At 33.9% G+C, this 16,230-nt stretch overlaps 1 protein-coding gene across 3 annotated transcripts; it reads right to left on the reverse strand.

Moving 5' to 3' along the window:
• Positions 1 to 3,694: 3,694 nt before the first annotated feature.
• On the reverse strand, positions 3,695 to 15,492 carry LOC104905874 (hypothetical protein). 3 transcript variants are annotated; one of them, XR_002041180.3, is made up of 8 exons: positions 15,011 to 15,492; positions 6,693 to 6,782; positions 6,493 to 6,573; positions 6,225 to 6,356; positions 5,894 to 6,112; positions 4,931 to 5,023; positions 4,556 to 4,756; positions 4,103 to 4,241 (listed from the first exon to the last, which is right to left on the reverse strand). XR_002041180.3 is itself a non-coding variant. In XM_010694516.4 (7 exons), exons 1-7 carry the CDS (start codon positions 15,227 to 15,229, stop codon positions 4,080 to 4,082), a joined length of 996 nt encoding a protein of 331 aa, XP_010692818.1. In that variant the 5' UTR covers positions 15,230 to 15,490; the 3' UTR covers positions 3,695 to 4,079. The 3 variants fall into 3 exon arrangements, 1 of the variants encoding a protein (XP_010692818.1); XR_007275023.2 differs by having other exon boundaries at positions 4,392 to 4,756; XM_010694516.4 differs by lacking the exon at positions 4,556 to 4,756 and having other exon boundaries at positions 3,695 to 4,241; positions 15,011 to 15,490.
• Positions 15,493 to 16,230: the final 738 nt, after the last annotated feature.

Consider the following 16,230-nt stretch of genomic DNA (forward strand, 5'->3'; position numbering starts at 1 on the left):
GAGTACAAGGTATGATTTATTTTGCCTTATATGGTGTCAAATATGAAAAACAAATGTGTGGAAAGAATTTAGAAAGAAAAGAGAGTGCGTCTTGGATGTAATATGTTACATTATAATTTATTGTTTAACATCTCACATGCATGAATTAGTATGAGTGTTTCATATCATTATTACTCATTTTGTTATTATTGGTGTATTCCATATCATTTTGGAGCTATCTCATGCCACTTTTCATAAATTTGTTTCATGTCATTATGACTGACCTTTTTTTTTTTTACTTTTTAAAACAAGCTCCAATTACACCTGTTTCTATTTAACGTACATGGTTTGCTTTTCAGTAGAAACAAGGAAAAAGTGAAAAATTAGGAGAGAGAGGAAAGGAATTATGAAAACTGGGGAATGAGTACAAAAAGTAAATAAAAAAATTAGAGAGAGAAAAACGGGGTAGGTGGGAGGTTTAAAGTGGTTAATTTATTTGGTGATGGATCATATGGGGGACAAGAGTGGGAAATAATAATTGATAATATTACCTTATATAGATTAAGTAAAATTGTATCCATTAATAAGGGATGGTACGAAAAGGAAAACGTGTAGATTAAAAAGGAACAGAGGTAGTATCATTTTGGAAATGTTTCATGTCGTTGTCCCGTATTTTATTATCATTTGTCAACTCCTTATGTACTAATATCGTTATTACTCGTTGTTGTGTCATTCTTACTCATCTTTATGTCATTGTTTTAGCAAACATGCATCATTTCCCCCTATTTTATTATTATTTATCAACTACTCATTTACCATACCATTATTACTCATTTCTATGTCATTTTATTCATTCTTATGTCAGTTTTAGCAAACTTGTATCATTTCTCCCTATTTTATATTATTTGTCAATTCCTTATGTACTATATTATTATTACTCATTTATGTGTCATCTTTAATCATTCTTATGTCATTTTTTGGCAAACTTGTATCATTTTCACCTATTTTCATTATCATTTTTCAACTTTTCATATAACTTGTTCTATTACATATACTTGCACACACATAAATCTATGTCCCCATTTTTTTTACCATATGATGACTACCATCTGTGCTCTAATTGGTACGGATTGAAGAAAGAATTAGCTAAAAATAAAATATTTTAAGCTGAATCCACATTCTAACTAGTTCTAATAATCCATTTTTGAAAATCGTTTTAAATTTTTTTACTAAGCCCATCTTTGGAAATATCTTCTCAAAATAGTTATATGAAAACTCATTTTCTAAAATCCATTTTTCAACTCGTCTTAATCAATATATTTAATAATTATATTAATTAGATTTATTAATTTTTTATTTTTTTTAAAAAAATATCTTATATAAATTTCTTTTAAAAAATTCATCTTATCTAAAATCTTTAAGTCACTTATCACTTTCTAATTACCTAACAATATATAATACTCCCTCCGTCCCATAATATAGTGCCTACTTCATTTTTGGTGGGTCAAACTTTAAAATCTTTGACCGAATATTCTCATTTGTATATATAAAAAAAACATATTCATGTAGGATCTTGTTAGATTTGTCTCAATGTGTAGTTTCATAATATCAACTTTTTATAATTTTTATTAATACGAAATTGAAGATATCAAAGGTCAAAGTTACATCTTGAAAACCGTGTAAAAAAACAAGCACTATATTATGAGACAGAGGGAGTACTAATCTACCTTCTTTACCCCACTAAACCATCATCCTACTTTCTCACCTTTTTCTTAAACACCAATATTCACCTGAATCCACTTCTTTTGATTTTTGATTTATTAGTTTTTACTTAAAACTGAATGAGGACTCTTTTTACATAAATAATGTTATATAGGTCACATGATTTTTTATGCCTACAATACTAATAATCATTTTTCACCAAATATGTATACATTTTCAACAAAACCTTATCTTTCTTTCTCAACTAGAACTAACTTAAACTAGCTTCCACTCAAACAAAACAAAAAAAAAAAAAAAAACACAAGTAGAAACTTACCGGAAGTCGAGTTTCTGCCTCGTTTCTCTCTCCTTCTCCTTCACTCCACCGTCGCTTCATATAACTTGGCATTGAATTTTTTAACTTTATATTTATAATAACCCTTGTTTATGTGTTTGAAAAACTGGCTATATATTGGAACCCTTGAATATGTATGCAACACTGGTTATATATACATTAGTCGTGTTTGTGTGTTTTAATATGTCGAAATCACAAAATTGTCCCCAATACTAGGCAAATTGCATGTTGGTAATTTGGAGCTTGTCTAGGTGACAATATGGTAACAGACTCCACCAAAGACATACCGGTAACTTCATACAATGGGTATTTAAATGTATACCAAATATGGTCAATTTAATACCAATAAAGTCAAATTAATACAACCAAATAAAGTCAAGTTAATACCATAGAGTTAGGTTTGTACTAATAGAGTCATCTTAATACCAAGTTAGACTTTGGTACTAAATTACAATTTGATACCAAATCGAGTTTTTTTTTTGTTAGAGATACAAATAAAGTTAAATTAATACCAAGTTATATGTTACCTAATAAATTCAAATGATATTTAATTACTCTATTTTTTTTTCTTTTTTTTTTTTTTGGACATCGGAAAAACATACAGAAGCTTAAAAAAAAACAGAGCTAAAAAACGGTAAACGGAATTTGGCCCTTCCGGACATGAGTAGCCAAATTATGAGCCTGCTGAACTTGTGGACGAGAAACCTTTGTAATTCTACACCATTGGAATTGTTGTCCAATGGATCGAATGTCATCAAGGGTCCAAGCAATTGAAATCAGTTGAGTGGCTTGATGACGTAAACTCCGGACCAGCAGTTCACAGTCAGTATAGACCATTATGTGACGATAACCATGCCCTTGAGCCCAAATCAAAGCTCCCAAACAAGCCTGAGCTTCAGCAAACAGAGCTGAAGGGGTGATAATGCAACTACCTTGCCCCTCCCTAGTGTTGCTGGAGAGATGTTCAACCACCCAAGCAATCCCTGCCGAAGGAGAAGTTGGGGTCCAAGAGCCATCCACTTGTATATGTACATGTGGTTTGCCGCATAAAGTTGCCCCGAAATGCGCTATAAGGAACCCTGGAGGCCCTGAATCAACGGACAGAGCATGGACTTTGGGCAGGGGTTAAGCCAAAAAGGTTAGGTGCTGCTGAATACCTTGGTGTACTGATACCAAAACTTTAAGTTAGTACGAAATAATGTCAAGTTTGTACCAACTTACACTCTAACACGTAAAATTACAAGCGTGCGCCTATTGATGGAGTCTTTTAGAGACCACATTCCCACCAAGAGTTTCTCGATGATTTGGAAGGAGAAAAGGAAGACATCAAAAAAGGGCAACTCCCTTTTCATCAAATAATCAGCAAACTATACTATACACATCAACAAAAACAAAAGCTTAAATGATAAGAAATCACTTGGTGGTAGCAGTAAAGTGAAAGAAAAGGCCCTAGCTATTTTACACTTGTATGATAAAACCTACCTTTATCCTACTTGTAATGATTGTACTCCGTACCCAATATTCCATTGCTCGTGAGTAAGCAGAGAAATGATATGATAAATCTGTACATAATTGAGAACCAAAAATAATGCTTGCTTAAAATTTGAGCAACTACTTATTTACCCCTGCAACAACTAGAATAAGGAGAATATTTGTAAGGGACACAAAAACACAAGTGGAACATTTTTATTAATGCAATAATCACACCCACTAATTAAAAATGCTTTTGTGCATTTTATAGCATCCCAAAATGCAAACTGGGGCAATTACATGATGAAGATGCGAGTCTGGAAATTTCACCCCGCAAAACATCTGGCAAACCTTGCATAAACTTCACCAGCTTCTGAACTTGTACAGCAACACAAAAAGGAGCAGCTGAATATTCATCTCACTGAAATTCGCATCTTATAGCCTATATTATCAATGGAATAGGAGCCAGTAATAAACTAAAGTCGGATATAAATTAATCATGTCACTGACAAGCTTACGAATGGAGTATTAACGCAACAATGGACAACAATAAGAGGCCAATTTCTAGCAGCGCCTAAATGATTTCCCCTGGAGGCAACTCAGCAATTTTGGCTGGAGCTCCAAGAACCCTTTCCATGTCAAAACGGACTTCAATGTTGCGGATACCATAGCCCACCACCATTAGCCAATATAATAACTTGCCAAGTTCTGTTGCACTCGTCTCTGAAACACTAGTCTGAAGTAGATATGCAAGAAAACAGAATAAGCCAACCCATCAGTGCAGATTCCAAGATTAAAGAATATCATACATTCAGAACTTGAACATATATTTTACTTCTTTTTATACTGTTTAGATAAAACATGTTTTCCCCTTTTTGGCTAGTACCTCCTAAAATTGAGTGAGATTGGTACTTCAGTAGCGGGAAGGAGCGGACCCAGGGAAGAGGTCATCAGAAGCCATTATAGTTGGACAAAACAAAAACCATTCTCAGTAGATTCATGTTTTAGACAACAGAAGTCTAAAATATCAGATAGAAAGATATGCAATACCTAACCAAAAATTGGCCACCCAATCAAGTTCGCATGTATGTCCTATTAGCACTGGCTAAAACTCAGAAGCTCTCCGGATGCTGGACATGACCAGTATCAAGATATACGAAATAGGACTTAGTACGGGAACCAGGCTTTCTCTTCCTCGCATACCATAAGGATACTGGAACTCTTCTGTAACTAGAAATGATCATTACACACCTAAAAGTTGCCCGTTGTTGGTCAATTTTTAGTTTGAGGCATTCACACAGATAAATAATCAGTATCAGGGTACATATGTTATAATTCTCCAAGTTGGTGCAGTTGAAGTGGTATGGGAGAAAATAGAAGTCCAAAAAATAAGTGATAAAGATGAAAGTCAAAACAGCTCTACACCTTCATTTGAGCAGGATCTGAAACAGCCACCAGACGCTTTATGAATGTGTTCATTGCCAGAATGACATCTTCTCCTGCAGTACTTGTCAAGTCCTAATCAAACACAATGATCCCATTTGATTAGGTCCCTACTAGAATCATCAAGTAGAAAATCAACTCACACAAGGAAAGAAATTAGGCGATATGCATATCAGCTCTAGGAAAATGCTATAATAATCAAACCAGTGCTAATTTTACAAAGGGTGCATAAGTAAAAAGTTGGTGCATATTCATGACATTGAAAAGAAATAATGCAATTTCAATTCTTAAGTGCACGTCACGCACTAGAAAAATTTAATTGGTCACAGTTAGTATATGAATAGAGCAAAAGTTAATATGTTGCACTTATATTGGAACAGAGGTAGTATCTGCCATTTATCACCAGCTCCTTAGGAGTACATTCAACCATTATCAAGCACTAAGCCTCATGCGCCACCTCATGTCACACAACTGTATGCATGGTCAACAAGCACCGAGACATTCCCGTTTGCACTCGCACATACAAGTGAAAGCATATTTGTGCCATTGACCTTTGTCACCATTTCTATAAATGCCACTGTTAATTTATAAAATATTACTTCAATATCAATCTCATTTTAAAAATAACACAAGAAAATAAAACTAAGTTATATGGTGTATGCCTGCACGGTTGGACTGCAGTGTTTTTTTTCCTGCTATATAGCCAAACACCACTTATATTCTGCTACATTTCAAACAATAGACGGCAAAAACATAAAAAATAGTATCAATGGCATTTATAACATAGAATGGTTAAAACTCAATGATACGAATATGTTTTTACTCAAACATAGGCATCCAGGAGCAGGAGGTATAGATTCTTAATATATTTTGTGTGCATTTCCATTTAAAAGAACAAACTATACTAATCCAAGAAAGAGATTTGGGAACCTTTGTCGTCCTTACCTTCAAGTTTTGGGGTTCAAGAGACTTCATATATTCTAACAATTCATTTTGACCATTTGTGGATTTTCTGGCAACTTGACGATTCAATTCTTCTACTTCTGCTTCAAGTAGCTCTATGTATTTTGTAGCATCTATTGTCTCAGGTCCAGAGATATTATTCCACCGAATAACTTCACCAGTCACCTTTTTCTGTGTACCTGGAGCATAATCTAAATTATCCTGCAGAAATTATCTGAGCTTTAATTTATAAAGTCCGGATTATCACAAAGTACAAAAGAACCCCAACAGATGAAATCAGAAGAATGAAAAAGAAAAAGTACAAAATAGTTACCTTGTTTTCTTGTGGCTCGGGAAGAGCAACCTGCTCTAAACTTTGTTGGAGTTCCAATCGGAACTGTGCATTTCTAAACATATAACCAGTCATCATAACACTATACATCAGTTGAGCAAGATTTTCAGCCACCTGATACAAGTGGCAACAATCCCAATCAAACAAAATTGTTAAGACTTTTATATGCAAAAGTGAAATGCCAACATACATAAAGATGCATGTATATGGAACAAGGCATAGATCCAATTTGGTGAGGAAGAGGTCTTACTGTAGTTACTGTTACAGCAAAAAACTGTGGAGGTAAACTGCCAATCATGTTCGTAACAGTTTGACGCATTGCATCCACCACCTAAGAAATGACAAGGCAAACCATTTATTTAAATTGAATAGATGGAGTGTTACCATCAGAACCATAAATCCGGAAACATCACTTTCTGAAAAAGGTTGTGATGTTAAAAGAATCCAAACCTGTGGAGATGCCCTTTTGACAAATAAATCCATAATTTCTGGTTGCACATTTTTCACGTATTCCAGCAGGATCTCCTTCCTGTTTTTTGGCTGGATATCAGAAAAAGTAAGATATCATTTCAGGAGGAAACTACTCAATGAAAACAATATCTTAAGAACGGGATGAAGAAGATATACATAAAGTATGGGTTGTGGAGAGAAGATGTATCAAAAAAATTCTATGTTTATAGATCGGCTATAAAAGCCAAGATTCATATTCCATGTTATCAAGCATGCAGAGTGCCAACAGTGTTGGAGTTACAATATACAAATTGCTAACTCTAATATACATAAACAACTTTATTGATAATAAACTAATATGGGTTACAACCCTCTTATTATCACTTATATTCTTTACTTATATATTTCTATCAATTACAATTTACATTTATAATGCTATTCCTTACTAAACAATCAGTGAATATGATTTCTCCTCAATTTTATCCATATAATATATTAGCTAAAACTAATAATAGTAAATGATAATAATGGTAAACTTTAAGTAATTAATTAAAGTTTGATATATAACACGCCCCCTCAAACTTTAATTATCATTCCGAGCATTGCTCTCAACTTTTCAAATGTCATTAGATAAGGGCTTCGTAGAAATATCTGCCACTTGCTCTGTGGTATAACAATACTCCAGCGTATCATTCCTTGCTTAACTTGGTCGCGAAGAAAATGAAACCTTGTATCGATATGCTTACTTCTTCCATGTTGTACTGGATTTTTAGAAAGTTTTATTGCGGCCACGTTGTCAACATATATTGTAGTAGGTCCTTCTTGAATATGATGAAGTTCGTGTAATAGATTTTTTAACCATATTGTTTCACATACTGCTGATGAGGCTGCTATATATTCTGCTTCAGAACTTGATAATGCAACAACTGGTTGTTTTCTAGAAGACCACGTAAAAGCAGTTCAACCTAGATAAAATGCATATCCAGTTATACTTTTTCTCTCATTTTGAGCTCCAGCCCAATCACTATCAGAGTAACCAAATAATTTTGCTTCATCTCCATAAGAATAAAACAATCCGAATTCTAAAGTGCCCTTGATATACCTCATTATTCTCTTTGCCGTGCACCAATAAGTCCAACTCCATATACTATATCAGGTCGAGTGATAGTTAAGTATCTCAAACTTCCAACTAAACTCTTGTACAAAGTTGGATTGATTAATTTCCCTTCTCCATCTTTTTTTAACTTTATCCCAATTGCAACAGGGGTGCTTGTAGGTTTGCATGCATTCATTTTAAATTTATTTAAAATCTCCTTTGCATATTTCTCTTGGGAAATAAAAATACCATCTTCACATTGATTCACTTCTATGCCAAGAAAGGAATTCATAAGGCCATCATCTGTCATTTCAAACTCTCTTAACATGGTTATCTTGAAATTATCAAACATACTTTGATTATTACCGGTGAACAATAAATCATCAACATATAAGATGACTATGAGAACATCATCACCATTCTTTTTCCCGTAGACAGCATGCTCATAAGGACATTTGATAAAGCCACTCTGTGTCAAATATCCATCTATGCGTGCATTCCATGCACGTGGAGATTGCATTAAACCATAAAGTGCCTTTTTCAAACGATACACTTTATCTTCTTCTCCCTCCATTTTCATAATCTTCTGGTTGTTCTACATAAACTTCTTCTTCAAGAATTCCATTAAGAAATGTAGATTTAACATCGAGTTGATATATTTTCCATTTATGATGTGTTGCTAGTGATATTAACATTCTCACATTATCTAAACGAGACGAGCCACAGGAGCAAATACCTCTTCATAATCAATACCAAACTTTTGTTTATAACCTTTTGCTACGAGTCTCGCCTTATATCTTTCAATATTTTCATCAGCCCTCTTTTTATTTTGTATACCCATTTTACTCCAATAGCCTTTTGACCTTTTGGTAGAGTAGCCAACTTCCATGTATCATTTTTCTCTATGGAACGTATCTCCTCTTTCATAGCTGATATCCATTCTTTTATTTTCACAGCTTCTTCAAAATTAATGGGTTCATGGTATGCATATAGACAAAATAAGTCAACTTCATTAACTTCATTTGTTTCTTCCTAAATGTCTGTGAGGCTTCTCATCTTAACAGGTCTTCTTGATGAAGAATTTCCCTCAGATGACGATTGTGATAAATTAATGTTATTTGTTGGGGTCAATGGTGGAGTCTCTTCAAGTTTTGTTTCTTTAACATCGTTGTATTCTTCAAACACAACAATCTCTTTCTCCTTTTCTTGATTCTCCCATTTCCAGGATTCTCCTTCACTAAAAATGACATCTCTACTCTCAATCAACTTACCAGTGATAGGATTGAATAACTTGTAAGCTTTGGATTGTGGGCTATATCCAATGAAGATGCATTTTTCACCACGATCATCTAACTTCTTCCTTTTAGCCTCTCGTATTTGAGCGTAAGCAATACACCCAAATACTCTTACATATTCAATATCTGGTTTTTCACCACTCGATGCTTCTTGTGGAGTCATGTTCTTAACGCTTTTTGTAGGACATCGATTTGAAATATAACTTGTCCAAGCAACAACTTATGCCCATAATTGCTTCGGCAATCCTCTTTCTTTCAATATGCTTCTTGACATGTCTAGAATTGTTCGATTTTTTCTTTCGGCATTTCCGTTTTGTTGCGGAGTATAGGAGGCTGTAAATTGTTGTCGAATTCCCACACTCTTACAAAAATTTCTAAACACATTAGATGTGTATTCGCCCCCTCGGTCAGACCTAAGTGTTTTCAATTTACATCCACTTTCTATTTCTACACGAGCCTTGAATCTCTATTCTATATGTCAAGAGGGGTACGACACCAAAAATCTAAAAACACTATTTTACCCTCAACTAAAGAGAAATAGAAAAAAAAGAAGGAAAAAAAATCAAAGGAGATACATTGATTTTTCAAATCAGTAACTTCCTCGATATCATAACCGTTTTAAAAAAAAATACAAACCTTTTATTTAGTGGGGAAAATCTTATGATAACCGCCAATATGCACAACATAAAACGCTCCAAAATTTTCAAATTCTCCATCTCTTCTCAAATCAGTAACTTCCCCAATTAACAGAATATGTACATCATTCTTGATTTATTGGTTTTCAAACAAACAGAAGAAAAATATACAATGAACGTTATGAACAATTTTTCGTATATCTTATTACGCAGTTGACCTTTTGTTTGTTTTCGCACGCATCGCGTGCATACCGGACTAGTAGCAAGAATGTGTTGAATGCAGCTGACTTCTCCTTTAACATATACACCCACAATTTTCTAATGTAATCGTCAATAAAAGTAATAAAGTAACGATTACCTCCCAACGATACTGTCGCTAATGGTCCACAAATATCAGTGTGTACCAATTCTAGTGGTGCCTTCGCTCTCCGTGAGAATCCTTTCTGAAATGGAAGTCTAGCTTGTTTTCCAATTGTGCATATTTCACAAACATGTTTAGGATCTTCAATGTGTGGCCACCCATGCACCATATTCTTTGTTTGCAAGAGTTTCAAACCATTGAAATGTAAATGCCCATATCGCATATGCCATTTCCAAGACTCATTTTCAATGACACCAAGGAAACACTTTTGCACATCAGTATTAAGTTGCAGCGGAAACATGCGCTTCTTCGCCATTTTAGAATGAGCAATGAGTTTCCCACCTTTGTCTTTAAGAAAAAGATTATTATCTTCGATATGCACGATATATCCCTTTTCAAGAAGCTGCCCAATACTAAGTATGTTACTTTTCATATTAGGAACATAATAGACATTTGAATGAAATCTTCATTTCCATTCTTCAAAATAATTTGTATCTTCCCTTTACCTACAACTTGCAGTTTAGATAAATCTCCCAAACTCACGTTACCTCGAATTGTCTCATCAAGATCAACAAAAAGTTCTCTTTTCCCACGCATGTGGTTACTGGCTCCAGAATCCATAAACCACATATCTTGTTGATTGCTAGTTTCTTCATGTGCTAACAACAATGTTGGGTAATCTTCATTAATTTGTGATGTTTTTGCAAAATTTAGCCGATTGCCTTGATCTTTCAATTTGTACCAACAATCGAATGCATAATGCCCATACTTCTGACAATTATAGCATTGAACATCTTTTCCTTTTCCACGTCCATTGGAAAAGTTTCCTCTTCCTGATCCTCTTCTGGATCCTCTTCCATGAACAAAATTTTTATCATTATTTTGATTACGAGGTTGATAATTTCCACGACCTCGACCTCTACCACGTCCACAATAACCGCCTCTTCGTTGGTTACCTCTTTGTTCATTCAAAGTTAATTTCGATTCAAGTGCCTGCTCTACTATAGCAGGTCCATTCTTCAAAATTCTTTGCTCATGTACCTGGAGTGATCCAAGAAGCTCTTCTATCGATAACTTATCAATATCTTTAGATTCCTCTCACGTAACACATGATTAAATTTCTTATTACATGATCAAAGAATCTTCTCAACAACCTTGCTATCTTCAATCTTTTCTCCGTTCTGCTTTTAGTTATTCACATATATAAGCAGACGAGAAAAGTACTCCGATATTGAATCATTATCTGTCATCCGTATTTCCTCAAAATCACCTCTTAAAGCTTGCAATCGAATTTCGCGTACACGCTCGACTCCCTTAAATACTGTCACAAGAGCATCCCAGGCTTCTTTACTTGTTGCATTCGTAATTTTGGAAAATGTTTCTTTGTCTAACGCAGCATATATTAAAAATAACGCCTTTTTATCTTTATTCTGAATATCTTTAAACTCATTTTTCTTCCCTAAGGTAAATAAGGCTTTTTCTGCATGTGATGGTTCTTCAAAACCATCGCTTACAACATCCCACAAATCCTGGGAACCAGATAATGCCTTCATTTTAATACACCAATCTTCATATTGGTCTTTCGATAATGACGTACTTGTGGCTGAACAAAATTGACAGACATTTTATTATATATTTCAATAACCTAGCTCTGATACCAAATGTTGGAGTTACAATATACAAATTACTAACTCTAATATACATAAACAACTTTATTGATAATAAACTAATATGGGTTACAACCCTTTTATTATCACTTATATTTTTTACTTATATACTTCTATTAATTACAATTTACATTTATAATGCTATTCCTTACTATACAATTAGTGAATATGATTTCTCCTCAATTCTATCCATATAATATATTAGCTAAAATTAATAATAGTAAATGATAATAATGGTAAACTTTAAGTAATTAATTAAAGTTTGATATTTAACAAACAGGAGTTCACAAAATTCAAAAGACAAGGTTGAGGCGGGGTTCCATTTCCTCTTATGTACAACCTATAATTACCCCCACTCCCTCATATAAAAAAAAATTGTGGGTCATTCTGTACTTTGGTTAGATTTTGAAAGGCTATCTAATATTTTTCATATAGGATATTCTCGATGTGGCTTATGAGTTAGATAAACGAGTAATTAAAGCAGCCACAATGAATGTGCATGTTTTAATCAATCGCATAATGAGTCTTATGATAAAAAAAGACAAACAAATTCACTTGTGTTAAATTTATATGCTCAGTTTTTGCCTCATCAAATTAGTCTTTTATTACTGATAATTTCTTGAATTGAAGTGGCGGTCGAATGTCGTTATCCCTTCTTTGCTAACTTGTTTTAGCCGATGTCAAGGGGGAAAAGTAAAGGCAATTTTGTAGCGTATTCTATCTACTAGCCTACTAGGGAATCTATATTCCATAAAATGTTTCAATTAGAAGAAACACAATTAGAGCTGGTAAACGAGTAGTGTCGTGTCAAATTCGTGTCAGGTCCATCGGTAAACGGGTTGAACGCGCTCAACAATAACCCGACCCGTTAATTAAACGGATCAACAACACTCAACCCTAACCCCACCCCTTTATTGACTTTATCAAAAGCGCATATACACATAAACTAAACAAATGTACATCATATATTTCTTAACCCACGTCTTATATACTAATATCTTACCTAAATAAACCAAAACGGACAACCAAAGAATAAATCTTATGTATTCATGAAAAAATATTCAAATTATTTCAAGCCCAACGAATAATATTAAAAGTAGTATAATAGTTAAACCGTAAACGGGTTGTCGTGTCGGATTTGAGATAAAATGTTCAACCCTAACCCAACCGATTTAATAAACAGTTCGTGTCGGGTCAACCCGTTTATTTAAATGGGTTGAAAACCTTCAAACTCACTAATTTTGGGTCGGGTCCTGTTAGGTGGTCGTGCCAACTTTTACCACCTACAAACACAATGTCAAAGGTCCTTAGGCTAGAGTACTCATAAATTAAGTTGGAACAAATACTTTTCCATGCAAACAAGGAAAGGTGTTTGAGATGACAGTAATTACTAAAACTTAAAGTGATGATGACGTTGAGAAAGCACTTTAATCACTTGAACTAAACCAGGAATCAATCTAGTCATCTTGTATAATTGTTATAATAATGAAAAGGTCACAAGTTATAAAAAGTATCTCATAATCAAAACACGAGTAACCCACAAGGCCACAACTATAACTATAACCATAACCATTTTCCCTGTTCTTCCAAAAGTACTCTCAATACAACTATATTGCTTATAAAACTATCAAGAGCAACCATGACTGTGAAGACTCATAACGAACAGCACAAGGAGCTTCATCCCTTCCTCTTTGTTATAACTACAAGAAATGAGAAACATTGTTGTGAAGCTGGCACACCACCTAAAGCTAATTTCATGTTGCAATAGCAAAATGCAAATTATTTTTTTTTAAAAAAAAAGCACAAAATTAATCAAGCGCATATAAGCCTAAGAGAGGTCTATCAAAGACAATAGGCAACAGGAAAAAAAGCTCGCTAGCTCAAATTGATCATTGAACTATACCAACTCTAGAGGTCGACAACCTCACTCAAATTTCATCACCATAACTAGGGGTATTAACGAGCCGAACCGAGACCGAACTTGACTAGGCTCCGCTCGAAAACATATTTTATAGGGCTAGGCTAGTTCGAAGCTCGTTGAGCTTGAAATATTGGGCTCGGCTTGGGTTCAAAACTTACCGCTCGGCTCGAGCTCGAAAAGCTCGAAATTCACGTTTAGCTAACGCAAATCCAAAGTCAGATTTTAAGGCCCAAACGTTATAGTTTAAAAGCTGTTAATTGCATGGCCCAAACAAGCCACTTGTAAGGGATTAGTGAATCAAAGCTTTCTTGTATAGAGTATTTCGCACACACCCTTACTATATTCTACCGATGTGGGATACTCCTATTCACTTTGCTGTTTGCGTTTGCAACTCACAATTTTTTTTTTTTCCTTTTACTTCTTTCTTAGTCATATGTATTGGTGCTTCTACATTTTCTTCACCAACTATGTAGTACAAATAATAATTTTTAATTTTTTAATTTGCATTGAGCAAGGAGTCACAGACCACAGCTCCCTGCATCACTATTCTCAGTTACAAGGAGAAAATATCTCTCATTATTTATTGTTTTTGTTTTTTTTTTTTTTTGAAAGGTTTGTTTTTGTTTTTTTTTGAAAGGTTTTTTTCTTTTTTAGGTGTTTTTCTAGTTTATCAAACATGTAAACTTTGACTTTCTAGTGTGATCTATGAGTCCAAGACTACAATTTTTTTCCCATAGCTATTAATTTTATCCTAAATTAAATATTAATGGAATATTTTTAATAATTTTAAAAGTATCAAGCATGTTTACGAGCTTTTGAGCCGAGCTTAAGGTTAGTTCAGGCTCGGCTCGTTAGTGTCTCGAGCTGATCTCGAACTCGAATCGAGCCGAACTTTGACCGAGCCAAACTTTGACCGAGCCGAGCTTAAATAGTTTGCGAGCATCCTAGCTCATTAACACCCCTAGTGACAGTCTATTTATATGAAATAGTAACTTATGATGCTACACTAAAAGCTAGTAATTCAAGTTAATCAAAGTAAAAGTTCAAGTTACATGATGTGGGAATAATGTTACAATTCACAACTACAAATTTCAATGTAAAAACTACCAGCACAACCAATCCGATGGACGAATACATAAACGAGCTATTCGACACATAAACTCACTGGAAGAGGTCAATCAGAAATTCAGCGACTAGACTAATTAGAAAACTTAATCAAGCTCCAACTACTAATAATGCAAAACAGTATCATCAAATAGGGTGTAAAATTAACCAAATATTACTCAAATTCAATGAAATTGCGAAGAAATCAAACACATAAGAATTAAGATAGAGAAAGAGACCTTAGAACCAGATTCTCCAGTAGTAGAATTGCCATTGCTATCATTTTCAGAGGAGAACTTGTCCAACGCGCGAACTTTCAGAGATAATCGTCGTCGGGTGGTAAAATTCCTCGGAGAAGTGACAGAAGAAACCGGAACTCTTGAGGTTGATGGAAAAGCAGCTAGTGAGCGAGAAGAATGCTGGTATAGCGGGGAAGGCTTCAGTAAAAGTGAAGACATGACAGATTTTAGTTAACTAGTTCAGTTTTCTCTCTCTCTCGACTCTCGAAACCCTAATCCACCATTAACGTCTGTATTTTTGTTTGTGAGAGGAGAAAGAAAGTGGGAGGGTTTACCAGCTATGGAGCAGTAGAAAATAGGAAGGGAGGAGAAAGGATTTGTGATAGAAGAGCAGGCAAATCCGCAAATGGCTAAATGCTACTTGGTAGATATTGGAAATTTTGGTTTTACATTTTCTATATCCATTTTTTGAAATTAGTGTCTTTCAAATTTTTACTCCCTCCATCCTATAAGTAGTTGTCCTAACTCCTAACAAATTGTTCATATTCTAAGGCTATATTCAATTCATCTAATTTTTGTTTATTTCAGATCTAATTAGATCAGATCTGATCTGATTAGATCAGATCATACTTATATTTAAAGCCTCATTATTACTATTAATACTATTATTTACTAGTACATTTGTTCAAAAGGATTATTATTGTTGTTGTTGTTGTACTTATTAATTATTAATATTGGTAATTATTATTAATCTCGTTGTTATCATTATAAATGTCATTGTTATCATTATTTTAAGTTATTTTCTTATTATTAAATATTAGAAAATTAAAAGCCACGTGTTAAGAATATAAAATTGGTGCAAAAATAAGAAATATATAAAATATGATAGCTCAAATTCATGACAACGAAACTACTAAGTTCGGATTACATTTCAAAATAAGCTAAGTGCGAGATATAAATTATAAATTTAGATCCGGTATACCTCTTCCTACCGAATTTCAAATCTCTCTAGCTATTTGAAGTTGCACGCTATCCATTTCTTTCTTGAGCAAGTCGTAGTTATTTGTATATCTTATTTTATTTTATGTTAAAAAAAAAAGTTGAGTCTGCCGACTTCTCAAGTGTCAAACATTTTTTTAAGGGAAAGTGTGAAACATTTTATAAGTGCTCTTATAAATTAATGACTTGGGTTATATAATTATTTTTAGTAATTATTATTA

Source organism: Beta vulgaris, chromosome 1 (assembly GCF_026745355.1).
Source record: "Beta vulgaris subsp. vulgaris cultivar EL10 chromosome 1, EL10.2, whole genome shotgun sequence".
NCBI classification, from domain to species: Eukaryota; Viridiplantae; Streptophyta; class Magnoliopsida; order Caryophyllales; family Amaranthaceae; genus Beta; species Beta vulgaris.